Here is a 27025-nt window from a genome sequence, read left to right as displayed (position 1 = left end):
TCTTTACCAATGAAATGGGGAATTTTTTTTTTAAACAGTATTTCTTTTTCCCCTGGTGTCTTGTGTTAAGCACTATGAGTTGCCTTGATGTTGAAATGTGCTATACAAATAAACTCGCCTCGCAATTTAACGCTCTCCAGGTTAAGGTGTAAATATTGGTCAGCATGCTCCTGTCAAAAACTAGAACTAAGGATATTTTGTGTCTATTTTTATTTAGTTTTAGTTTGTTTTGAAAGCCACAATAAAGTTAGTTAGTTTTTACTTTGTTTTGTTTTTTTGTAAAGCCTTCTTTTCTAACTAAAACTATTTGTACTTTTTAATTATTCCATTAGTTTTAATGCGTTATAATAACTTAATATCAATTCAGATTTTCCCTCAGATTTCTCTGACTGCAAAGTTGTATTTTGAGAGAACTTGCTTTAATCAACAGAGAAGTTTCTCTCACTGCATGTGTTTGCAAACAAATCCAAATCTATACTTTTTGTGATAGCACTGACAACAGGGTTATCAAATTGTTTAGAGAACGAACAAAGAACTCAGAGAATGAATGCTGCTCTGCATTTCACGCTCCCCCATCAACTTTAGAAATGGCCAGCATCTAAGCCAAACTTGAACCTCTTTCCAGCCCAGCACCAACCCGAGAAGACAGGGCTGATGTTGACCATTTGTCCCCCTACTAACTATCTTATTGATGGACCCCACTACTAGGTAAAATAGAGACCCCTCCTCTGCCTGAACCCCTAAACCCCCTTAACCCTTCCCTAAACCCCCTGTCGACCCCCTGGTGTGCGTGCTCATTGGCTGACCGCCTTCAGGCGTCCCTTTTCCACGGGTCCATTGTCTGGCCCCATAAGCAGCTTTGTTTCTGCATGTGCAGCTGGGCTAGCCCGCGCAGCCATTAGCCACAACACGCTAAAGGGAGAGCGGGATAATATAATTACAAAACAAAAGTCAGGTGGCTCACGAGATCTGCCAGGAGGAGCTCTTTTGGGGGAGATGCGAGGACACGCTGGCGGGTGGCCAGCTATAATTCGATTATGAAGTTTTGTGGCCGACAAAAGACACAATTGAATTTTTTTTTCTTTTATTTGCCCCACTGTGATTTAATTTGATTCCACTGGGGCTTTTAAAAAGGAGGCCAAGTGAAAAGAGAGAAGATTTACTCTTCTAATTTCTGGAGTCACCAGCTCAGAAAATGTAATATAGTCTGACAAAATAGTGAGAAATTCTTCTCGGGGCTGACTTTATTGTTGTGTTGCTGCATGTGAGGCCCAAATCAGATGAAGGCTGCGTTCTCCTCCAAACTGACTGGTCTTGTGCGCCTGTTTTTGCATGAATGCACTCAGACTGCTGGACAATGGGATCAGTGGCAGATCCATCTCCTGTAATACTTTCTTCAAACAGAGCAGCAAGTGTGTCCCCCTGTTCTGTCGGCAGACCCAAATTTATCCTGTTAGTCACCCTAGATGAGTGAAAGAGTAAAATCAACCCCCATCCCAGCTGGACACGCACACACAAAGATGCGCCCATTCATACAGGCATACACACACTCACTCAAGCCCACACTGGGGAGTTATACACAGCTTTATGGACAGCTGATAAGAACAGGTTTAGCTGGTGGCTACTGTTTGAAGCAGGTCAAGCAGAACAGGATCTGTTAATGTCTTTTTGTTTCTATAGTTCATACTGCAAAAGCCTGTGCTTAGTTTTTTTGCTTTGTTTTGTTTTGTTTTGTTCCTTTATAAGACAATAAGCAACTGTGTCACATGCACACTGACGGACTGGTGTCAGTATTGTGCCCACTCAGGCTGTGTAAACGCCCATTTTTTGCCCCATTAAGCACAGTTTGATCATGCCCCTGGGAGAGTAGTAAATTCCCTTGTTCTGTAGAAAGGTTACACTGCAGATAATCCACTGTCTGGTTTACTGCTTTATTTATGCAACTGCTCGTGTAAGAATAAGCCACATCTCACAAGAAGCATTATGGTAAGATTTATTCTCCTGTTTCAGATTATTAAGGGCTGCTTCATTGAAACATTTTAAGAATTAAAAAAATATTTTCAGTTTTTTTTCCTTTGTATATTTCTATGTAACTTTAGTTTCGGGGGGTTGCAGGGAAAGCAGAGCCGATGTACTTCTTCCCATCACCATATGATGAATTATTCCAAGTGTACGTCTGGATTATGAGCTCCTTTCCTCCCAGACTCAGTCGACACCTGAAGATAACAAAACGGCCATAAAAAAATCTACAAAAGTAGGCAAAAAACATCCCAGGAAGTGTAGCTACTCACTGTTTTCCAGGCCGAGTGATGTAACAAAGGCTGTACAAAGCAAAGTCAAACTCAGGGCTGCAGCCAATCACTGCAGAGCCCACCTGCTTGTAGTAGCCGTCCCACATGAACTGCATCCCCATGACGTCAGGGTAGGTGGTCCACTGAGAGCCAGGGGAAAAAATATCAAAAGTGCTTCATATAAATCTGTATAAATGAACACATTAAATGATGTACTGTGTATGCTTACAGGCCCATTGAAGCTGTGGCTGTAGTAGTTCAGCTTTCCTCTTTTCTCCAGAAGATAAAACTGGATCCAGTTGTGGAAACCAGACACCTTTCCTCCCTTGACCTCACCTATAAAAGAGGTTGTTTACTTTATTATGATCATGAAAAAAAGGTTGGAAATATGTGTGATTTTTGTGAGAAATCTGATTCTTCTGAACCTGCAAAGATGTGTTCAAATCCACTGGAGTCCATCTTGTTGTTATTGCGGGAGTAGAGACCAAACCACATCATCTTCAGATCATAAATGAACTCTTCCTCTGATGCATAAACACCTTGAAAATAGATAAGCAGTCTAAACTGGGAAGCTTGCCTTTTTGATTGTTAAACATAGTTTATATCTTCCTTTGCTAGGAGGTTTTCAATCAAAGCAATAACAAAAATTGAGGAGTGTAGGTGTTTGGAATTGCAGACTGCTTAAGAGTAGCAGCACTCTATATGGTATATTTACTAAACAGTAAACCAGCGCTCTGGTATCACTGATGGAGTTAAAATAATGAGGTAGAAAAGCTTCTTCAGTCACATTGTGAGCTGCTGACAAAGCATTCTGAGGTTGCTTTGAACAAGTCAGGGCACTTTTAACAGCTTTTCTCCCTCATTTTGTTAAATTCATCCATGAAACCATAGAGTAGGGGTCCCCACTATGAGGTGAGCTTTGGTGATTGAAGCTATTGCATGGTGTGCCTTTAGTTGAGCAGTCTGGGAAAAGATCATCCCTAATGATCAATCAAACAACAAACAGCTGTACACAAAATGTGCAGAAATGTCCGGATGGTCTCAGTTACCCTTGGTGTAGAGGAAAGCATACAGCTCCCTGCCCAGCTCAGTGTTGGACATGGTCTCCTTCAGGAAGGTGTCCTGCTCAGCCAGCTGCTGAGGACTCCAGTCCTCTGTCTGTCCTGTCATCCTGTTGTAGTTGTCCAGCACAGCCAGCAGAGCGGCATACGTGGGTCTGGAAAACAGAGTTTGCTCATCCAGGTATGTGAACAGCCTGAAAGCACAAAGATACACCAAAGGAGAGAGAAGAGCAGAGTTAGAAATTAACATTGACACAAGAAGAGCCAATGAGAGAGATGACTTTAGTAGTAAGCGTATTGTCTCCTTACGGTCTGGGGGAGCGATCAGACTGAGAGCTGGTCTGAGAGTCATGAACCAGAGCCTGAGGGTCAATGATCAGCTGTGAGGCTGAAGCTTTGTTTGAGTCCAGAGCATAGAGGGTTTCAGAGATAGCCTTGATCTCAGCGTCAGTGATTGAACCACCTCCATCACCTATACATAACACAAACAGAAAACATGTCTTCCCCATGTTAATGATGTTAACCTGTAGTTGTTGGCCTGTTGCCAGTTATGGAAAGATTTTTACTGAAGGTCATACAGTTTTGGGGTGCTTGAAATGCTTGGATTTAATGCTACTTAAAACATTTTGGAGCGTAACACTAAACCTTTCAACTTTCAATCAAAAATTAAAGGATACTGGATGTAATATTAGACAAAGATAAACTATTACATATAACTGGCAATGAGTCTTTCACATCGCTGTGGATGAATTCTCGCCCACTCTTTGCAGAATTGTTAGTTTGAGGTCCTGCTACAGCATCTCAATAGGATTTAGGTCTGAACTTTAACCAGGCCACTCTAAAACTTTAACTTTGTTTTTATTTAAGTCATTCAGAGGTGGACTTGCTGGTGTGTTTCAGATCATTGTTCTGCTGCATAATCTAAGTGTGCTTGAGCTTGAGGTCATTAACCAATGACATCAGACATTCTCCTTCAGGATTTTCTGGTAGAGAGAGGAATTCATGGTTCCATCGTCCAGACCATCACACTGCCATTGCCATGTTTGACTGTTGTTCTTTTTATGAAATGCTGTGGTAGTTGTACATCATGCAACAGGATGCACACCTTGTAAAAAGCTCAACTTCTGTCTCTTTAGTCCAAAGAATATTTACCCCAAAGCCCTGGAGATCATCAAGATGTTTCTTGTCAAATCTGAGTCATTTATGTCAGCAGTGGTTTTTTGCCTGGGAACTCTCCCATCTATGCCATTGTTGCCCAGTGCCTTTCTTATGGTTGGATCACGAACTCTGACCTTAACTGAGGCCAGTGAGGCCTGCAGGTTTTTAGATATTGTTCTAGGTTTTTCTGTGAACTCCTGGATGAGTCATCGGTGTGCTCTTGGAGTTATTTTGCTAAGCTGGCCACTCTTGGGAAAGGTTTCCCACTGTTGCAAGCTTTCTCCATTTGTGGATAATGGCTCTGACTGTGGTCACTGGAGTCCAACACCTTAGAAATGGCTTTTCAACCCTTTCCAGACTGATAGATAACTTTGTTACTCATCTGTTCTTGAATTTCTTTAGATCATGGCATGATGCGCTGCTTTTTGAGATCTTTTATCCTACTTCACTTTGTCAGACAGGTTTTATTTATGTGACTTATTTATTTAACAGGCCTTGCAGTAAAACATATTACCAGCATGTGCTGGGAGGCAAATGTGACACCAAGATCACCAATAAGTGTGGGACAAAGTGACATTGGTGGCGAAAAGATGATATGACCATACAAGAGCCAATTGTAAGAACCTAACATTAAATCACTAAAAGTCATCTCATCAATAAACAAATAAATATATATGAAAGTTCTTTTTCCAAAAGATTATCAGTTATTTTTGTAGAGGAAAAAATATGCTTGGTTTTATAAGTAGCTGCAAAATCTCAAAATCAATAAGTTGCACTCATATCTATAAAAACAAAAATAAGAGATTTTTTTACATTGTTGTTGGTCAGAGAAGTAAAGCAGGACAATTATATCTGTTCATAAATTGGCTTTAATCTTACGTCTTTGTGAGGCCATGAGAGACTTCTTCATTGATTCAATATTGAAAATCACAACAGCAGTCTGTTTAAAATAGGTAACCAGAACATCAACACACTGTTTATATCAGAGGACGTTGGATGGAAACCTTTAATGTGTAAATTTCAAACTAACTACCTTTTATGAAATGACTCCCATACTATTCTGTACTTGGTGCTGTGTGGATATTGTGGTATTATATCTTTTACCTAATAAGGGACCTGACAACCTCTCTCTTCTTAAAGTATAGTAGCAGGAAGAACCGAACGTTTGACTGATTATAAGATGTTGTATAAAGCACCACAGTGACACCTACTGGTCACATATGGAAAGATGCTTTAAGAGACCTGTGAGGTCATCACTTTATGGATAAAGTACTCACATATGTCATTAAATAAAAGCAGTGATACAATGATGTTTACCAACTTCTTCACTATTTAAATGCTGTGTAACATAAGAATATCACTGAGAACATGTTCTCACTGTATCCAAGTGCAATCAGCCATGTGATTAATATACAATGTTAAATGAGAAATACTCCTGTGTCGATGAGTAGGCAGTATTTTACTTAGGTAGCAGGTCAAGGTGGAGGTAGTTTTTTCTTTTTAAAACCAGCTGGGTTGTTTAGTCCAGCTGTTCCAACCTTGGGGGTCAGGGCCCTGTCAGTATAGCGCATATGTTGGAAGGAGGGTTGCACACAGGTCATGAGGCCTGAATGTTTTCACACATGTTTTCAACTGAATATTTCAAGTAGATCAAAGTATTGCGGTTGCTGTTAAGAGTTATGATAGAGAAATACTAAAAGAAACAGATGATGATCAATGAACCCTGATAAGCACTAAACTTCTAAGAGTATGAAAACTATTTAAGAAGTGCACAGAATATTAACATTTTCAGACTTTCATGAATAGATAAAATTTAAATCCACACATTTTGCTTTTTATGTCCTTTTTAAAATTCATATTTTTACCTCTGTTCCTCTAAAAACCTAAACCTCCACCTGTTTTTGCTTATTTTCAGCAGAAAAAGTGAAAAGTAGTGATCTTTAACAGGTTTACTTTGACAAAAAGTAGATTTTTTACAGTGGAACTGCCTCATTTTTGCCCAAGTTATTTATAGTGCTTGGCATATAGTGCACAGTTTATAGTGCTTGGATATTGAGATCCTGACATCATCTGGATCTGTGTGTGAATTGATGTATTAATTTATTGTTTGGATGTTAATATTTTGGACTTTTTACGCCTTTGTTAGAAGACATGACAGTAGATAGAGTGCAGGAGGAGCGCATGGGGATCATCCTGCAAAAAAAGGAGCCACAGGCTGGTTTTGCAGCTAGGCTGCTTTTGGGACTGCTTCTGTACATGGGTTGCCTAGACATAACCACTAGGCTGCCGGCAGATCTTGTACATGAATTACAAATGACTCCACTTTTAAATTATTCAACCAATTACATGACTACATCAGAATGTTCAGTGTGTTTCAATCAGGGACTTTGTTATTTTAAGTCAAGAAAAAAGCTATGCAAGGCCTCTTACAGGACATTTAAAGGTCATGTGACACCTGTGTTACGGTGGGCTGCACAATCATGTCACAATTCCTGAAAGCTATTTTGCATTGTTTCATGATGGACTCCTTAAACCAGCTTGGTTCTGTATGACTTAAATATGACCTTTTTTTGTTAATCAGTAGCTGCTTTCTGGCATTTCCAGCTACCTTTTTTTTTTTTTTACTAAATGGAGTGCATGCCGTGGCTCCCTCTGCTCTTCACTTAAATCAAAGTGAGAGCTGTTTTGTCAGGAGCTGCAGAGCACATGGTGTGCTGTAAAGAAACTGAGGTCATGCTCCATTACCATCTAAAACCGAATCTACTGATGAAACAAGCTCAATATGTCATGCAGCACAGTAATTCTTTCATCTTATTTTGTTTTCATGAACATGGGAGGCCAAAATCATAATTGAAATTACATCCCACAGCACTATTTATTGATGTGCTTTTAGCTTTCCTTTTCTGTTAAATATTTTATAGCTAAACTTCCATTTTAGAGATGAACCCAAAAACTTTACTAGGAAAAAATCTCAGTCCCGTAGCTTGAAAAAATTGCTCTTTTTTATTTGGCATTGTGGGGCTTTGACTGCAGTGTCCACCATGTGAAAGTTTTCAGCTGCAGCATAAACAAAACAGCTGTTCAAAAGGAGGAACACATACAGAGAGAAAGCTCTCAGACTAAAGAGGGGGTCAACTTTGCAGCATGTGAGACAGATCAGATGACGTCTGGCTGATTCTTACCGTCACAGAACTCTGTATAGTCGCTGCAGCAGTTGCCATACTGGCTGCACTTGGAGTTGCAGTGGCACTCGTTCTCATGGTCATAGTCTTCATCACATCTGCCTTTGCAAGATGTGGCTCCAGCTGGAAAACAAGAAATACACTTTTAAAAAAAGGTGTACATCATAGTAAATGAATGCATTTCTAGTGTTTAGTTGTAGAACAAGAGTCTGCTTTAGTCACTCACCTTTACAGACCTCAGTGTAGTCAGAGCAGCAGTCTCCGTAACGCTCACAGGAAGGGTTACACTGACAGGAGAAATCATTGTCTGTGCCATAACCACAGCGACCCTCACATGAGTCCAGACTGTCTGAGGATGAACAGACAAGACAGTAAATCCCTTTTTAACCCTAAACATGGTTTTGAATAAACCAGGAATAACAGATCATGGTGATAAAAAGGTAGAAATCTCCTACTGCTGAATCCCTGGTGGAACAGGGTCACCAACAGGGCAAGGACAGTAATGACCTTCATCCTGGCTCAAATGCAACCTGAAACCAAGGTGAGCCAGCTCTTATCATGGTCTCCCTTTTATAGCAAATTTAACTTGACAAATCCTAACACAGCATTCAAGTTAACCCAGCCCATTAGCTAGGGGTCAGCCATTTCATCAGGCCATGCCCCCCTGGACACAAAGTAGCCTCAAGTACAAAGTTTCACTTTGTCATATTATAATGTAAAGCAAAAACAAATAGCATAATCATTCACCCATTGTTGTAAAACAAGACCTACTTAAAAAGTGGGAAAATTAATTACACTTTTTCAAGCTGCAAATAGACTTTGCATTTTGAGGCTGTACACTTGCATTAACTTAACTGGTCCATAATAAAACCATATCAAAGTGTGAGGCAGGATGATGACAACCAATGGAAATATTTTGCTCCTTACAAATAAAGTATTTTAAGTATTAAGTGTTCAGAAATACTTGACTACAGCAAGAGCTTTTCTAGTTTTGTTGCCAGATAGAGCAGGTGCTGTTTTTCACAGGCCTAGAAGATAACAGAGAGTAGCTCACCTACCTCAGTCTCTGTGTTCATGTTGTGCTCACATGTTGCTCTGCAAATACATTGCAGCAAAAATGTATGTTTGTCTTTGAAGTTATGCAAACAAAATGTTTCTTCTGAGGCAGAAAGCTGCTTTACAAGAGACCTTGAACATATGACAGCTTACTTCCATTTCTAAACAGAAAGAGTCACAGTAGAACAAGAATAGCAGCAATGTGCTTTCCCCTTATGAAATGCTGCCTTTCTGTCAGTTCTCCATTTTAAACCATATTTTTATCCACAACCCATTGTTGTATTTTGAATTTTCTGAATTTTCTTCTATTTTGTCGCATTCATTTTACCCTCTACTTTTACAAGCCTTCCAGAGCCAGCTAGTGCGAAGTATCCCCACAGCATGATGTTTCCACTACCATGTTTCACAGTGGGGATGGTGTGTTTATGGTGATGTGCAGTGAATGGTGTCCGCCAAAAGTAGCGTCTTGTCTGATGGACAAAAAGCACCATGTTCTTCAACAGCGGATTTTTCTTTGCCACTCTCCCATGAAGCTTTGATGGGAGAAGAACCAAGGCAACAGTTGTTGTCTGCAGAGTCTTTCCCATCTCAGCTGTTGAAGCTTCTAACTTCTTCAGGGTAGTCATATGTGTCTTGATGGCTTCTCTCACAAGTCTCCTTCTTGTGCGGTCACTCAGTTTGTGAGGACCAAGGTACTCATTGTTTTGTATTTTTCATTAGTTTCTATTTTTCATTTTGTTTTCACTTTCTGTGTTTGATTTCAGTTTAGTTTTTATTTGTTTTGACTGCTGGTTTGTTAGTTTAGTATAGTTTTTATTTTGCAAAAATGTTTCATTTTAGTTCATTTTTTATTAGTCAGGGGTGAGTAAATGTCATACATTTATAAAAACATATTCAAACAGGCTACTCTTCACTTATCATTTTGTTTACTTAAAGATGATGTTTGAATGCAACCCCAGAAATTAAACTACCACTGTGTGAAGTCTTAACCAATCAGATCAGGCAAATTCACATTACCCAGACTTGTGTGTAGGTGCCCTACAGTATGGTTGTGTTAAAGGGGACAGATTTTACCCTTTTAAAACAAGTTTATATCAGTCTCAGAGGTCCCCAAAACATGCCTGTTAAGTTTGTTGCTGAAAAAACAATCCAGTGTTGGATTTTTGGATGTCTAAAAAACCTCTGTTTCAGCCCTGTGCAGAACGAGCTGTTTCTTTGTCTGCGACTTTAAATGTAACTGAGTTGTCTGACTCCACCCCTGACTTCACCCATCTCAGGAAATTGATGTGGCTTAATGGATGTGGCTTTCCTGAGCCGTTTCTCAATTCAAAGTTCACAAGTTCGAACTTGCATTCTCTGGAAGTTCGGACTTTGCAAGTTCGTTCCAGAGTTCGGACTTCAGGGGTACAGGAGTCCGCCGAACGATCCTACTACTATTGGAACAGCAGCGGACTTTGCTAGCGTCCCCTTCTACGTACCTACACGTCACATCCGGTTGTCCTGTTGCTAGCGTTTCCAAAAACACTGACATCGTCCATTTAGAATTTATCAAGGATGAATTTTATCCAACTCATCCAACGTTTCTGGGTTTCAAACACAGTTCTATCACAAACAAGCCATGTATTCATATTTTTACACGGCAGCAATGGTTGCTTACAATTGTGTGACTTTTCCTCCGCCATTGTTTGAGTTTTCTGATAGACGGCGCGAATTGCATTGTGGGATTGTAACTGTGAAAAGTCTGCTCAAGTTACGTCCAGCAGCAGACTCGGTAAAAGGGGCGGGGCGAGTCCACATCCGGGTACTTCGACCGAACTTGTTTCGATGCGGACTTTGAATTGGAACAGAACTTTGGCTTTGATTGATGACGTATCACAAGTCCATAAGTCCAGAAGTACGCTGAAGTATGCATATTGAGAAACAGCTCTGAACTTAGGAGAGGAAGGCGGGACTTTCTTCCAAGCGGAGAGAGCCAATCAAACCTGGGGCCGGGGCTAACTCCCCACATGACATCATGAGGAGAAAATCTAAGAACAGCTTGTTTTGGCACATGTTTTCTGAAAGGTGGGGGGGGGTAAATTGATCTGGTACTTGAGGGGATTGTGAGCATTCCATGGGTACATATTTTTGTTAGAAATGTGTGAAAAAATTATTTCTGCATGATGTGTCCCCTTTAAAGACTAAAACTAAGGATATTTTGTCTCCATTTTTATTTTATTTTAGTTAGTTTTGTAAGCGCACTTCACAGTTTTAGTTAGTTTCGTTTTTTTTTGGTAAAGTTTAATTTATTTCATTTCTGTTAACTAAAACGATTTTTGAATTCTAGTTTTAGTTATTTAGTTAGTTTTAACTATAATGACCTTGGTAAGAATGGCCTAATCTGGGCAGATTTACACATGTGCCATGTTCCTTCATTTCTTGATGATGGATTTAACTGATCTCCTTCCAGACACAGGTGTCTTTATACTACAATCACCTGAGACACATTCACTGCACTCAGGTGATCCCCATTTCATTAATTGTGAGCTGTTGGCTGGGTCTCTCTTGAAAAAGTAAGGTTTAAAGGGGGTAAATATATATGCAAGCACTTATTTTTCCTTACATATTTCTGTTAAATTGACATTACATTGGTCAAATCTGTTTTCACTTTGACATTAAAGATAAAAAAGCAAAACTGTATTGAACGTGGTTGAGTTATAAAATCAATAAAAGGATAGAACATGGTGAATGTTTTTATAGGCGCTGTAAATTAGTGTCTTTACAGCTCAGTGTATTTCCACAAGTCTACAGTTTTGATCTAATCTTTTGTTTTTGAGATTCACTTTTATGGTTCCCTTTCACGCCAATTTAAATTCAACTCTACTGATGGAAAATCCATAGATATATTTAAACTACCGTTTTGATTTTGACGTCGTGCCTTACTCCCGTCCAATAGAGGGCGCCAAGCAGCAATAACCAACTTAATCAATTTTGAGCTTACACGGCTTCCTTACACAGCGTGTGTGTCAATGACATTCTGAGCTTTCATAAGACGGTTCACTCGTACAGACTATAAAATGTCGTTATCATTTTTATTTAGAACAATTACCAAAGACGTTGTGAAGGTGAGTACACTAAACCTCATACTTTGTCATGGAGTCAACAGTTTACGTGGTGTTTGAACTGTCACGAGCCTGTCTGGCGGCTGATGTGAAGTCAACTCTCTGATAAACCGTCAATTCACGTCAAGTTACCTTGACGTGAATTGCACTCAAAGTCGAATTAATGTGTATAGTGTTTCACTCGACATGCCATTGTTGTGGCATATTGTGGTACCTGGCATGGGTTTGTGTTGACAGACTACACCGAGGTCAGGGGTTTTTAGTTGTTCTTCACATGGTTTTGTACCTTTTTCTATCTGCCATCCCAGGTTGGTGTTTGCCAGCATGCCCAGTCATTACACACAGGTTGTCAGCTTCTAGCAGCCGATAAAGCCCTCCTGATGAAACTGAGGAAAGGCACTGGCTACACCTTCATTAGCTGCAAGAAAGCACTGGAGAAGTTTGATAATGACATAAATCAGGTAAACTCATCTGCTCTGCTCTTTCTGCACCTGCTTCAAACATTGATGTACTAATAACTTTGGTATCTACTTAAACTACTTGCTTTTTGTAAATTGATATGGTTCACAATCTGTCAGGCTGAGACATGGCTACATGAGCAGGCCCAGAAAGAGGGATGGAGCAAAGCAAACAAGCTGGAAGGTCGCAGAGCAAAGGAAGGTCTGATCGGCCTGTTTATAGGGGATAAAGCTGCGGTTATGGTGGAGGTGAGGCCAAAACTACAGGGACGAAAATTAGCATTTTTTTTCAAACATGATGTCTTTTTTTTAGCAACATGGGTTGTCTTCCTCCTTCCTTTGCTGCAGGTTAACTGTGAGACAGACTTTGTCGCCCGCAATGAGAATTTCCAGCAGCTGGTGAAGGACGTAGCATTTGCTGCATTGACACATCACAAGAATAAAAACCAAAGTAAAGGAGGATATGTAAAGGTAAGACCTTAGAGTGCACAGGGAGCACATGGCAAAACCCCCCATATGGATGGATACATAAATGACAATGTGTATTGAAAAAAACTGCATTATTTCAGAACAAATAACCCATAGTAGCATGATCCTAAATATGATGGTGCAGCAAGCTCAAATCTATAAAGGAGCTGGCTGGGGGGAAGGAGGTGAAGCTGACTATATGCTGACCACAGCTGGGGGTATGACTTCCATGAACTAATGCTAAGCTTCATCAGTATTAGATTGAATTAACTACTTATTTTTGCTCGTATTGCAAATTTGATACCAGTTGCTTAATTAAAGGACATAATCATTTTATGTCAATCATTTTGACTAAAACAAAACATACATGAAACATGAAAACAAGGATTTTTGTAAACAATTTTCTAAAAATTGACACTTGAATGTTTGCATAATGAAGGGTTTGAAAATTATTTCAAAGTCTTAATGCAAGACTATAAGGTCTTACATTCTGCAGTTCTTTTAAAATTTTATTTCATAGCCCAGTCATCTAAAGAGGTTGTAGGCTAGTTCTTCTGCTTTTGTTTTTCATATTTAGATTTAATCACACAGTTTTTTTTGATCTGACCTGAATTCTTCCCAGACTTATGGAGAAAAATTATTGAAATGAATACAAGTCAATCATTGTGAGTCACAGCTGATCAGCTGCAGTAAAGTGATCACTGACATTTTAATACTTTCAAATAGAAATTAAAGATTCTAATTATTCTGAAATTGGCAGTTATTTCTAGCTCATTAGGGGTTTTGGTTTTATTTTTCTTAATACCTAATTTAGGCTGTACATGTTTTTTTTAGTTTTGACAGCAGTGCTCGTTAATAGATATTTCTATTCTGTTTATCTCTTGTTCTTCTTTGCTTAAGAGGGACAGTTTTCTTAAGAGAAGGACAAAATTTCTTGAGAAATTACCAAATTTCAGTGCTGTCTTGGGAAAATGGTGTAAAATAAGATGTATGCCTGCAGGTTCTTCTTTAATGATGTGCTTTTTAAACACATTTGTTTTGTCCTGTCCCTTAGTTCAGTTATGCTGTGTTCCATATGGAGTCTAAACTGCAACAGTTTCATTAGATAAATTTGAATGGTTGGAATTCTTTTTTTTAAATTGGGTCACAATATCCCTAAAGGCGGCGGTGGTGGGTCCTGATGCCTGACCAGTTGAGAGCCACTGCTCTTTAGTTCCCTCCAAGTGGAGAATATTTGACAAAGTTACTTCCAGTAGACAATGTGATCAGCTGTCCTCTAGGGGGCTCTCTCAGTGCACATCTCCAACAGTGGAGGAAATGCAACAAAATGCTATAAGCTCCTCTGTATTAAGGTCATTTTGACATCCTCCCTTGTGTATCTTCATGAAATAAACGGTTCAGAAGTTTGTAATTCCTCATCTATTTGTTAGGTATAGTCATAACAAAAGGTTTAATCCTAACCTGGGTTTTTAACTATTTGACTTTAAATGTTTGACTGTCTGTATGCTGGTGCCCCACTTTATTCATTAGATGCCTCCACTGCCTCAACTTCCCTTAATTTGGAGGCTCCAGCATAGCCTAGATGAACAAAATACTATCAGTTTTTACAGCTTTCCCCCCACTTATACTTGTTTTTTTTTTTTTTTTTTTTTTTTTTTAAGATTTATTTTGGGGCATTTTTGTACCTTTATTTAAAGGAGGACAATGGATAGAGTCGGAAACAGGGACGAGAGTGGGGAAGAGACATGCGGTAAAGGGCCTCAAGCCGGATTTGAACCCAGGCCATCTGCGTACGTGGTGTGCACCTTATACTACTAGGCCACCTGCGCCCTCCACTTATACTTTTTAACTTAGTATTGACCCTTACCTCTTCATTTAGCACAACATCCAGCAGCAAGTGTTTATCCTGCATGATGCCTGCAGTAAGCCTGGCACTTCCTCATGATCTTCTAGGAGTGTGCCTAGATAAAACTGCCCATCCACCTAGGCATTTCAGCAGTTATGTCCTACAGAGGTGTTGCTAAAAATGAATCTGTTTGAAAGACGTTATAACCATTTCCAAAACACTGTACATTAATTATACCCACGCCGATAACTCAAGAACGGAAAGTCGGATCTTTACCAGACTTTTAGGGAATATTGGGATAGTGGCCGGGAAATATTGATTAGATTTTGGTGATTATCCGCACACCCGTTCGGTTTTTCTCGGACTTCGAAATTTTGAACACCATAGTAATCATTGGGAGCGTAAGTTCCTCGGTGGCGCTGCTTAGGCGTGGGTCTGCAGCCTCAGACAGCCATTCTAGTTAACTCTTAAGATACATCCTGCATATTTGTGAAGAACAGCTTAATTGCTTTTCTTTAAGCAGAGTGCAAAACCTTTTATTGAGTATCCACTGTAAATTGTATCATACAACATGGTGCAGATAAAAGAAGTTAAACTCTGTAAATTGAACACTCTTGACTCAAAAGTGTCTTGCAGCCAAACACATCAGTCATACTTCCTCCATTCTACTTAAATTCTAACACACGTTTGTTTACAGAGTGTCCTGGCAGGGGAGGATGTTTCCAAACTGAGTGTGGATGAAGGAGCATCACTTGCTGACCGAGTGGCTCTAACAATAGGTATGTAAATCATGAGCAGACAATGTTATTTATAATTTATGTAATTTATAAGAGACTGTTGTTTAATTTAACACACACGCCCCTCTTATTCTCCTGGGTTTACCACTTTTGTTTTTAGTAAATAATGTCTGTTGGGGCAAACCTGTTCTCCCAGACACGTTTAAACATAACTAAGGAGCTTCCCTGTCATTTTTTGTGAATAAATACTTTTGCAGATACAGACGGGTATTTGTTGATTGAAGTTGTTGGCATTATCCCTGAGAGCGTTAAGTCAATCAGTGATCTTAAATGTCGTGTGAGAATACAAAGTAAATTTTCCAGAAATCTTTTTAACACTATTTCTGGATTAAACCTTCTCTACTCCTAGGTCGTCTTGGAGAGAACATGTCAGTGAAGCGGGCAGTGACCCTGAGTGTCCCTGATGAGTGGGATGTTGGCTCATATGTACATGGTGGTGTGAACAGCCAGGCCGAGGTGGCCATGGGTCGCTACGGCGCCCTGGTTGTATTTCAGGGTGGAAGGGAGGGGGAGCAGGACATGTTAGGACGTAAGCTGGGACAACACATAGTCGGAGAAGCCCCTGTGTCCCTAGGCAACATGGATGACCTGCCCTGCGGCGAAAGTGAGACCCGGCTGCTGCCTCAGACCTTCCTGGGAGACCCCAGCAGGACGGTGGCACAATTCCTGAGGGGGCAACAGGCTCGAGTGTTGGACTTTGTCCGATTTCAATGTGGCGAGACAACCAGCGAGGATGCAAAATGAAGAAGGGGGAATTATTAACTGCGAGTTATACATGGTGTGTCTTTTAGTGTTATAAAGATGAGATGAATCTGCAGATTGATTCTTGAATACTCAAGTCAAACAGTGACATCATGAATTTAAAGCTAAATATATATGCATACCTGCACTGAAGCCCAATTAAATCATTAATTTAACAATAAAACTGTTTCTATTCAGTATCTTTTTTCATATTCATTCATGTTTGATATTCAATATTTTGGATGAGAAGATAAGCTTTAGATATGTATTTTCAATGGTAATATCAGAATCATTCTGTATAACCTGCGATTTAATATCATTTTGTTCAAATTACCATCCTTTAAATCCGGTCATTCAATTGCTGGAACAATTCTGCTCAATTTTGAATATTTCTGAGTTCCTGTCATCCTTTTGTCCATGCATTTTCATTTGATAAAAGGGAACACAATTGTGATGGTTCTTTTTTCCCATTTCTCTACTCATTACTAGCTATTGTATGATTGGTGGCTGAAAAATAGGCCTCTTTTTATAACATATTACTGACTTAACCCCTTGTCAAAATTACTTTGAAAGGACACCCCAAGGGTAGGCACCACAGTTATTGGTTACCATAATACAACAATGTATTATGGCAACCCCAAAAGATGAAGAGGATCAGTTAATTTCCTTAAAAAAAAGTTGAAATTTTTGTCAAAAACTCGTAAAATTTTAGATTACAAAGTTGTATATTTGAAACACAAAACTCAGAATTTCAAAGTTTGGAAAATGTAAATTTGAAAGAGAGAAACAATGAAATTTCAGAGTTTAAAAATGGTTACATTTGGAGATGGACTCAAAAATGTCAAGGTTTTAAAGTCAAAAACAGATATGGATACATCTTGATATCTATGGTCAAAAATGTTCAACAATGTAAAAAACATTTGTGAGAAACCATAGTGAAAACAGTGGTTGGATAATGCCAGTTTTAAGAAACTTTACCTCCAAGTCCAGTCCAAAATGTGATGATTCTGGGATAAAATCACTAATTTTTCCTCATTGCACAGTTCTCTTAAAATCAAAAGCATCATTTTCATAAGGTGCCCATCTGCAGATGTTGTACACAAAAAACAGCTCCATCAGTTATGATTTTCATTCCAACAATTGTCTGTTTTTAACTTTATAATCTCAAAAATCGAAGTTTGGTTATAGCAGATTTTCAACATTAGAATTTTAAAAAAATCTCCATTTTTTTTTCTTGTAAATGTATGACTGTATAAATGCAAACATTTCAAGTTTTTCTCAAAATTTTACAGATCCACTTTAATTTTTTTATTATTATTTTAGAGTGGCCCTAATATGCTTTGGTAACAATGGATAGTTCAAAACAAGTGTATGTAGTAGGGCTGAATGATTTGGGAAAATAATCTCATTGCGATTTTTTCCCCCCAATATTACAATCTAATATTCAACTATTACAATTCCTCTGCTTATGTATTTCTCAACAAACAAGTGATAAATAAGCAACAAAAAAAGTAATTGTGATTATTTTGACTTTGCAAATTTGATATGAATTGTATTGAAGGGAATACCAATTTAATGTCTTCTCATTTTTAATAGGACAAACATAAAATCAAGTAAAGTAGCATTTTTGCAAATCATTCTTGAACAAAGTTAACACTTGAATTTTTAAATGATATGCAAAACAACATTTATGATGGGAAACAATGTATTGAACTGGTATTCTTACACAGTTCAGGTCCAAGAAGATTAGACCTTTTGCAATTTGAAAATTGCAGTAGGACATACTGCAATGTAAATCTATAATTAGATTAACTGCCCACCCGTCAGCTTTTCTGAGAAGATAAAGGCTGGAAACCACTGTTCTAGGCCAAGACCTGAACGAAATACTTTAAACCAGACTTGTTGCTACTTGTGAGAGTTGGTGAGGATTCATCAACTGTTTGTCACTTTACATTCTTGGCAGATTACCAACACAGAGGTGCTTTTTCCTCAAACTGGAGATTCTGCTAGCCACAGCTTTTATATGTGATCTAATCAAACAGTTCCCCGTGATAGCAGGAGTAGATTAGATACTTTATTGATCCCAAAGGAAATTTGAATATGTAGTCATTACTTAGCCCTCAAACTTTTGTTGAGCCCTCTCAACAAAAGTTTTTGTTATTTTCTTATAAATCATTATTTTAAACGAACCAACTGAGTGTTTTCCTAATACTGTAATAACACATCATGACAACAGTAAAACAGGGGAGTGTGTGGTGTCTGGGTGATGCCCTGAGGCTGCGCAGCCGCCTGTGCAGAAATGCCAGCAATGCAACATTAAAATCGACGCATGTGATTGGCTGTTGCTACTGCTGCGTCACGTCATCAGTGATGTAATGAAGCCGGAGCTAGCCGCTGCTGCTGGTGTCATCTTCCTCTGAGCGAAGTGAAGATATCAGACCCTCGCCCGTCTGTCATCCAATAATCCAACCTAAACATGGTAAGTCCGTGAATTGTTCAAAATATTGAATAAGCCACTGAAATAGGTTTTAACGGATAAATTCAATGCTTTGTATTTCTGTCGATGGCTTTGAAAGTATGTAACCCAGTTAACGTTAGCTAGCTGCCCGGCCTGCCTCGCTCATCCTAACGACAGCTAGCTTCAACGACAGATAAGCCTTTAGCCACCGTGCTTGTTTTAACAGTGCGTTAGCTCTAATGGAGGATTAATCACACTAATGCCAGCTTGTTGTCCGCCAGTCGCATCTAACCTATGTGTTATTTCCTTGTGCTCTTTAACTGTGCCTGCCTCAACCAGTCTGACTTCACAGAGGACCAGATCATGGGTGAGTTCACATCTGATTAACAGAGGAGATTTCTCTATCATTTTATGTGTACGTAACCCTATCCATGTCTTTTATGAAGTGCATATCTAAAGTAGCTCCATAAATTCGTCACCCTGACTTTTAGTTCGGCTGTTTTCAGTCACAGTATCTGGATCATTTCAGGTAATTCGATATGAGTGAAATTTTTGCAGCATTTACTAACCGTGTGAGGTTCAGTGTTTATATTCCTAATGCTTGTCGATGCCACCGCTATATACTCTCCTACTAACATCACACGTTTTGTTGAAGCATATTTGTGTATTAGCATGATGACAGCCAAATATGGATTTGGATATTCAGCATGCTTTGCCAGCAGTAGTAATAGTAGTAGTTCAAGGACAGCTTATGTTTTGCAAAGCAGTGTACAGATCAGGGTGTTGGCCCAGAGTTTTTTGTGTGTGCACTAAAAGGCGTGGCAGAGGACACTGAAGCTACTGTTTAGTGGCCCACTTAAATTAGTGACTGACAGAGACAGTGCATTGATGCAGAACACTGTTTACTTTGTGGCCTTGTTTTAATGACAGAAATGTTTTTAACAGATAATTTTGAACCCAAATACCCCCCCCCCCCCCACTTGTACACACCAGTGTAGTTGTAAGGGATACATACAGAAGTGGATTAGAGCCAAATTAATGGAGAAAATAATTTTGGGCAAGTCAACATTAAAGTTGAAATGACAAGAATAAAGTCAAAATGTCGAGAATAAATTTGAAATTTCAAGAATAAAGTTAAAACAATTATAAGATGAAAGTTGAAATGATGAGAAAAAAGTCAAAATTTCTAAAATAATGTTGAAACACAATTTCGAGATTAAAGTCAAAATGAGGAGAAAAAAAAGTCAAAACTTGTTATTACTAACAGCAGATCATAGACACTGTTTATGTTGCAAAGAGGGAGAATTTCTTTGTTATTAAAGCCAATAATGAGGTATAATTTCACATATTCAGTGATATGAGACATAAGGCATTTTATAGAGACATTCACGCGTCTCTGTTATTGTCTAAAATACTCATACATCAACAGGAGGGACATAACAGCTTTCGCCTTCCTTTCCGTCTGATCACCTGTAGAGATGCACAGGTGGCGGACTCAACCTCGGTAATGGGAGAGCCAAGGTAGATTGATCACTTGTTTATTGATCAGTGTTTGTCGTGGTGGGATAGACATCATCAGTATAAACAACTCTACTGACATATCTGAAGGGAAGCATGGAGGCCATGCATGAAAGCAGCAATGAAAACATATGGGGATTTTTATCTCTAAATTCCATACAAAAATTTAATGTACATCGTGTAAATGGTGTTTTGCAGAGGTAACATTTTCTTTATGTATCATACACAATACTGTTAACTAGAGTTTCCAATTGACAGCATGTGACATAGTGTTCCTAGTTTGCCTTTATTAACATTTTGTCATTAGCAGCAAATTGTCTATGATCAATAAACAAGCGATCAATCTCCTTTCGCTCTCCCATTACGGAACGATGTTAAGTCTGTCACCTGTGCGTCTCTACAGGTGATCAGACAGAGAAGAAAAGGAAGAAAGACATGAGCACTGTTATGTCCTTCCTGTTGATGTATGAGTATTTAAGACAATAACAGAAAATCGTGACTGTCTCTACAGAATGCCTTATGCCTCATATTAGTGAATATGTGAAATTCAACCCCATTATTGGATTTAACAGCAAAGAGATTCTCTCTCTTTGCCACATAAATACACAGTGTCTATGATCTGCTGTTAGTAATAACAAGTTTCAACATTTTTCTCGTCATTTCGACTTTCATCTCGACTTGTCCAAAATTATCTTCTCCTTCAAAAATGGTCCTAATCCTCTTCAGTACATACACTTAGACTTGATTGTTAAGCAAACACATTTTTCCTTCAGAATGCATTTGTTTGATTCAATTCATACCATGGTCAAAGTTCAGTTAAATACTGTGTTTAAATTTGATCTCACCAGCTCAGAAATGTTTCCATTGTAAATGATTTTTTTAGTATTGGTCACAAGAGTACCTCCTGATTTATTTATAAGGAAGTTTAATCAAAGCTGCAGTGTTATCAGCTGTTCTTCTACATTAAGTCTGGGCTTTGTGCACAAAGAGTGTTGGTTATGCCCCTTTTTTAAATCTAAACACCTGAGTGTAAACCCTGCCCTTCTTTCTCCATGTAAGAATTTAAGGAGGCTTTCCTCTTGTTTGACCGGACGGGCGATGGGAAGATCACCTATAGCCAGTGTGGTGATGTCATGCGGGCCCTCGGTCAGAACCCTGTTAATGCTGAGGTGCTCAAAGTCCTGGGAAACCCCAAGTTAGAAGGTAAGCTTGAATTTTGATTTAAGAATCACAACTAAAATAACTTAACGCACGTGCGCAAAAAAAAAACCCATGGAGTTTGATTTGGAACTTTCATTTAATGTCAAATGTAAACGAACACCAAATAAACTTAGCATAAATACATTTAAATAAAAAATACAATAGCTTATTTAAAGAAATAAATAAAAATAAATAAATGAGAAATTAGGTTGAATAAATAAAGTAGGTAACTTGAATCAAAAGGAGTAACAATTTTATTAAATTTTGTTTCTGCAGAGTTTGCACCCTTTCTCGAGGCATTTTATTTTACGGGGCTTCCTTAAAAAAAATAAAATTAAAAAAAGGCGTAAAATTAATAGCCAGATATATTTTTTGCTATATCCTGATACACTATATATATGACGATATTTTGAAATGGCCTCTCAGCAGCTGTATTTAATTCAACCCCAAATGACACTAGTTTGGTGATTAAAATAGACTGTTCTTGTGCGCCAGTAGTCGAGTGGTTAAGACGTGCGCCATGTATGCATGTCTCTCCCTGCTCTCTTCCCTGTCTCTGACTCTATCCATTGTCCTATCAAATAAAGGCAAAAAGACCAAAAATAAATCTTTAAAAAAAAAAAATAGACTGTTCTTTTGGATTCTTAATAAAATTGTATGCGGAAAGTAAAAATCAATGTAAAGTCAAATTTAGCAGTTTTATTTTGAAAAGGATTTTACTCAATCTTTTACTAATAAATCAAAAATACATAAATCATGAAATACTCTGTCTTTTACAGTGTATGGAAAGTCCTGAAATGTTTTCTGTGTTATGTTTACTATTGCTGATTATAAAATGATTATTTCCCTCATTAAGGGTGAAGCAAACCTACACAGAACTCACCAATCCTGCATGCAGCCAGAGGCCAAAACCCTGCAGTCTAGTCCTCCATTCAGGCCAAAACCCTGCAGTCTTGTCCTCCATTCAGGCTCACCGCTGTGATTATATTAGTCCGTTATCTGTGCTGATAAACACTGGACAAGTTTCTGACAAGTTCATGACACGAGAGCATCTTTAGACCTTATTCAGTAAACTCCTGTGTGATCATGGGAGGGGAAAGCTTGTCTGGAGGCGGAAATATTTTAACTACTTGTTGTCGGTGTTTTGAACTGTTAGGCTGAGATAAGGCGCCATTGTTTTGGAGGAGTGGGTCACATTTGTCCGCTGCTGGGCCATCTTCTCTGACATGTACGACTCTGGCAGGGAGTTTTCAGCAAAATGTTTGCACCCAGGCAAATCTTGTATTCTGGGTTAAATGTCATTATGAGATTTTTAAATCCTGGCTTTTTAACAACAATGGGCACATGTCTTAAGCGGTGTGTTGTGTTACTGCTGCCATTATCTTGGAGTCATCTTGCGGCATATTTTAACAAATGCCGTGTGAGTTAGACCTCTTCCTTTTCAAAGTTGAACAACTGCTCAACACTGCAGATCCAGCGCTGTTTCTTGGTGTCCACAAGGCATCTAACTAGTCGCTAACTCACCACGCTGCTCTGTTTACCTTCTTCTCCCTTGCTTCTCTCGCCGCTGATATAAAAAAATCTGGCCGCATGTGCAGAAGTTTTCTGGATGGGCAGAGGAGAAAAAGACAGCTCTCTGCTGTGAGAGATGCATTCAGGGACAATGGGAGAAGCGAAATTCCAGCAAGAAATGCACCCTGGCGGCTCAAAACTTCCAAATTGTTTATACTCAGATATTCGCGATATAGTCATTTTAACAACACGCTACATTCACAGAGCAAGGGTGAACAGGTAGTGCCAGAATCTATTTATGGCGGGCCTAATTTATTTGTGGCAGTCTGCCACAAATAAATGAATTTATGGGAAACACTGAGAAGGTAATTCATGTAAAATAGCCTTATAAAGAAAGATAGACCAATGTTCCATCCTTCTATTGTATAAGGAAGACCAACCCAGTCTCTCATAAAAAAACACAATGATGGGTGTGAAAACCCAGGCCAGTGAAAAATCGCAAGGCAGCATGGTACACTGAGTCCGACATTTTCTGTGTAGATGAGGTAGCATGCATGTAAAGGACATCACCATAATCAATTACAGACAGAAATGTTGCTTGAATAAGTTTCTCCCTTGCAACAGTGTACCCTCAGTTGCTTTGCAAGACAATCAATATGTTGACTAAAAGACAGATTTTCTTCTAGCAAAAATCCAAGGTGTTTCTATGTTTGAACACCTTCAATTGCCTCATTGTTTAAGTAAAGAGCAAAACTTTTAAACTTTTGTTTTAGACCTTGAGAAGCGCATTGGTCTTGTTGACATTAAGTAAAAGTCAGAAGTCACAGAGGTTTCTCTGGACAACATTTAAGTCCACTTGTAATTTATTTGTTGCACTTTCTAAGGAAGAAGACAATGCGTTAATCACTATCGTCTGCAATGAATTGTTGCATCAGTAGTATAATTCATACAGAACTTGTTAATATAGATAATGAATAAAATCAGGCCCAATATGGGCCCTTGTGGGACACAATTTTTAACATTTAAAAAGCTAGATATCAGACCATAGACTTTAACACTTTGTCTTCTGCCACTTAGATAATTTGCAGACCATTTTAGTGCTGTTGGGGAAAACCCGATATCAGCCAGCTTCTGTAATAGGACAGAGTGGTCAATGGAATCAAGAGAGTTTCTCTTACTCATATGCAAGCAAACCAACTACCCAAACATGCCTGATGTCATATGATGTTTCTGTTTTTCCCCTGCAGAAATGAACCATAAGACTCTGGATTTTGAACAGTTCCTGCCCAAGCTTCAGGCCATCGCTAAGAACAAGGACCAGGGCTCGTTTGAGGACATCGTGGAGGGTCTGCGTGTCTTTGACAAGGAGGGAAACGGTACAGTGATGGGGGCTGAGCTACGTCATGTGCTCACTACGCTAGGTAAGGAAACAAAACTCAAGCTGATTATATTGATTTGGCAAAAGTTTTTTGTTCTCCATTTCTCCTTCATTTATCTGCAACAAAAAAGAGTTGCTTCTTGGACATACAGTACATAAAACTTCCTCTGTGTGTTTAAGGTGAGAAAATGACAGAGGAGGAGGTGGAGACTCTTCTAGCAGGACATGAAGACGCCAATGGCTACATCAACTATGAAGGTAAAAGGGCACTGTATATGAAACTAAACCTGAGAACAAAACCAGATTGTGCAAGGTACCAAGTACAAAATGTTGCAAATGAAAATACAGACGGAGAGACTTTAGGAATCCCAGAGCCCTTTGGTTCATCCCTGTAGCAGATCATGACCAGCTTGAGCAAGCTTGAACATGCAGTGTGGCAGTTCTTGTCATTTTCTGGCCTCTGAGCATTGCTGTGCTCTCTGTCGACTTTAACCTTCTATCAAAAATAAACTTCTATATTAGAAAGGTTTTTAAAAAAAACAGGTTTCAAACAAAAATGTCTGTTTTTTAATGGTCAAAGCAGCTGCCAGTCTCTTGTTCTTCCCCTTGTTATATTTATATTTTTTGATCACTTGGCCAAATGTTGAGTGGAGCTCACAATCCTCAACCAAACAAGCCTCAATGGTTTTCAACTGTTGTGACTGGCAGGGAGAGCGCTTGTTTCACTATGTTAATTTTTTCGTGTCTCTCTCATCACAGAACTCGTCCGGATGGTGATGAGCGGTTGAAGATTTCAGATTCACACATCTCCAGCTTTAATTTTATTCCTAATTTTTTTTGTTCTGTTTTTTAATGTGACCTTTCCATCCTGTTTTCCTACCTCTAATGTGTTTTTGTCTATGTATGTTTTTTTTTTTTTACATCTCTATGACATTTTTTTAAGTGCCTTTTCTGTCTAATGTGAATAAACCCTTTCACCTCACTTCCCCAGCAGTATTAAGTCTCATAGGTACAGTGTACGTTCTCCTGATAATTTCAAATGCTCCATCTCATTCAGTCAGACTTGTCCTTGTTTTTCATTTTGTTTGGGTGGCTATGAAAATGTGAAATGTTACATTTACCATTATTGAATAAAGATCCTTGTTTCTAAAGTTTCTCTTGGGCTTCGAGTTTTACTCTTGAATAAAAAAGATCACTGATTTTTTTTTTTTCGATGTGTGATATTAAGAAACTTCGAAGAAAATTCTATTTTGTAGGTCTTGTGTGAAACAAAGATGGAAATAAGTAGTAAATAAACTCAAAGAGGGGCTTCAAGGTGGTGCAGCAGTTAGCACTGTCACATCACAACAAGAAGGTTTCTTGTTGGAATCCCTGTCAGACAGGGCCTTTCTGTGTGGAGTCTGCATGCTCTCTCAGTGCATACATGAGTCCTCTTTGCATACTGTGGTTTTCCCATTAGACACTAAATTGCCCTGAAATGTGACCAGTCCATCTCTCACCCAAGGGCAGCTGTCGTCAGCTCCAGCCCCCCTGCAACCCCAAATGGGATAATCTGTGCACTTGATGGACTGATTAATTCATAGAATTTTTTTTTTAATCATTATAATTCTTACAACTTCAGTGAATATTGTTCTGTGGCTATCAAATAAGAAAAGAAAGAACTTAATCATTACGATTTCATCCTCTGAGATGCATAAAAACATCTCCTGTTATTAAGCATGAAAACATTACAGGAAGTTAGCTCTGTGTAAAAATATTCTTGTGAAAAAAGGCATGGCAGTAGTGATGCCAGGGGTGGAAAGTAACTTATTAAATTTACTTAAAGTACTGTAACTGAGAAGTGTTTTGGGTACTTGTACTTTTTTTGAGTACATTTTGAAATGGGTACTTTTAATGCTACTTAAGTTTTAACCAGAGAAACTGTGCTTCTACCTGAGCACAATAGTCTTGTGCTTTCTCCACCTCTGTTCGGTAGCACACATCAAGAGAATGATCCTTCATCACATTCCAAAACAACTGTTGTACACAGCAAAAACTGGAATGTTGAAATCTCAGGGTAAAACATTTCAGAGTTGATTTAAACTCCTAAAGTGTCATTTAACTCAGTAATAAGTGAAGTTGTCTTCAGTGGGTTATTTGACCTAGTTAATCCACCAATGTTAGCTCAACCCTGGAAAAAGCCAATTGATCTGAGCTCCAGCCAATGTGCTTTCAAATCAGGGGGGATGTGTGGGCATTCCCAGCATGCCCCTGGGCAGAGTGTTAAGATGTGTTTTAGATTTTCCTTTGATGCCCTAAGCTCATGGAACACCCTCCAACAAATAAATATCGAAGTCCTATCCTCTCTTGCAGAGTTTAGGACCTTTGTTTCCAGTCATTTTGTTTCCAAATGCTATTTTTTAAATTGATTTCTGCTGGTTTTGACTGATTGTATTTGACTGTTGTTTTTTCTTGCGTGTTCTAATGTGTTTGTAATCTTGACAACATTGGAAATGAGGGAAACTTCAATGTCCTTTTCAGAATAAGTAAAGCTTTGAATGAATGAATGAAAGATGCGTTTATGTGGCAGTGATCCCTGCTGGGCTTCTTTTGCTAATGTTTCTGGTGGATTGTTGTTTAAGATGTAAGGCGAATTTGCACCATGAGAGAAGTTATTCAGTGAGTTAGAGTTAATACTTGTGACTTTAGGTGCTCCTAAAGGATGCAAATTGATTACATTTAATAAAAAAAAAACCTGTAGATTTACAGTTACTGTTTTATTTGAGTTACCAGTCTGTAACAAAAACACTTGCCACAATGA

At 38.7% G+C, this 27025-nt stretch overlaps 3 protein-coding genes across 4 annotated transcripts; 2 read left to right on the top strand and 1 right to left on the bottom strand.

Moving 5' to 3' along the window:
• Window positions 1–1986: 1986 nt before the first annotated feature.
• endou (endonuclease, polyU-specific) lies at window positions 1987–8233 on the bottom strand. Its single transcript, XM_041783733.1, has 9 exons — window positions 8148–8233; window positions 7919–8041; window positions 7693–7815; window positions 3662–3824; window positions 3341–3546; window positions 2717–2830; window positions 2521–2627; window positions 2292–2434; window positions 1987–2216 (listed from the first exon to the last, which is right to left on the bottom strand). The coding sequence occupies exons 1-9, from the start codon at window positions 8203–8205 to the stop codon at window positions 2096–2098; spliced, it is 1158 nt and encodes a 385-aa protein (XP_041639667.1). The 5' UTR covers window positions 8206–8233; the 3' UTR covers window positions 1987–2095.
• A 3021-nt stretch (window positions 8234–11254) lies between these two features.
• On the top strand, window positions 11255–16343 carry tsfm (Ts translation elongation factor, mitochondrial). 2 transcript variants are annotated; one of them, XM_041777672.1, is made up of 6 exons: window positions 11255–11300; window positions 12158–12310; window positions 12428–12556; window positions 12656–12778; window positions 15319–15400; window positions 15768–16343. In XM_041777672.1, the coding sequence occupies exons 2-6, from the start codon at window positions 12230–12232 to the stop codon at window positions 16160–16162; spliced, it is 810 nt and encodes a 269-aa protein (XP_041633606.1). In that variant the 5' UTR covers window positions 11255–11300; window positions 12158–12229; the 3' UTR covers window positions 16163–16343. The 2 variants fall into 2 exon arrangements, with proteins under 2 accessions (XP_041633606.1, XP_041633597.1); XM_041777663.1 differs by lacking the exon at window positions 11255–11300 and adding an exon at window positions 11705–11852.
• A 2153-nt stretch (window positions 16344–18496) lies between these two features.
• On the top strand, window positions 18497–25381 carry myl6 (myosin, light chain 6, alkali, smooth muscle and non-muscle). Its single transcript, XM_041779443.1, has 6 exons — window positions 18497–18638; window positions 18957–18984; window positions 21195–21338; window positions 24095–24268; window positions 24406–24483; window positions 24985–25381. The coding sequence occupies exons 1-6, from the start codon at window positions 18636–18638 to the stop codon at window positions 25011–25013; spliced, it is 456 nt and encodes a 151-aa protein (XP_041635377.1). The 5' UTR covers window positions 18497–18635; the 3' UTR covers window positions 25014–25381.
• Window positions 25382–27025: the final 1644 nt, after the last annotated feature.

This window comes from Cheilinus undulatus, linkage group 3 (genome assembly GCF_018320785.1).
Source record: "Cheilinus undulatus linkage group 3, ASM1832078v1, whole genome shotgun sequence".
Classification (NCBI taxonomy): Eukaryota; Metazoa; Chordata; class Actinopteri; order Labriformes; family Labridae; genus Cheilinus; species Cheilinus undulatus.
Note: the sequence above shows the minus strand (reverse complement) of the source record. Positions and strands in the feature narration are given on the sequence as shown.

Coding starts and splice junctions, on each gene's coding strand:
- endou (XM_041783733.1), bottom strand. CDS start 8,205: ATGAAGGTCATTACTGTCCTTGCCCTGTTGGTGACCCTGTTCCACCAG. Junction 7,816..7,918: donor CTACACTGAGGTCTGTAAAG/GTGAGTGACTAA, acceptor CTTGTTTTCCAG/CTGGAGCCACATCTTGCAAA. Junction 2,435..2,520: donor GCCACAGCTTCAATGGGCCT/GTAAGCATACAC, acceptor CCTGGCTCTCAG/TGGACCACCTACCCTGACGT.
- tsfm (XM_041777663.1), top strand. CDS start 11,805: ATGTCGTTATCATTTTTATTTAGAACAATTACCAAAGACGTTGTGAAG. Junction 12,311..12,427: donor TTGATAATGACATAAATCAG/GTAAACTCATCT, acceptor ACAATCTGTCAG/GCTGAGACATGGCTACATGA. Junction 12,779..15,318: donor GTAAAGGAGGATATGTAAAG/GTAAGACCTTAG, acceptor GTTTGTTTACAG/AGTGTCCTGGCAGGGGAGGA.
- myl6 (XM_041779443.1), top strand. Junction 18,985..21,194: donor CACAGAGGACCAGATCATGG/GTGAGTTCACAT, acceptor TCTCCATGTAAG/AATTTAAGGAGGCTTTCCTC. Junction 24,269..24,405: donor TCATGTGCTCACTACGCTAG/GTAAGGAAACAA, acceptor TGTGTGTTTAAG/GTGAGAAAATGACAGAGGAG.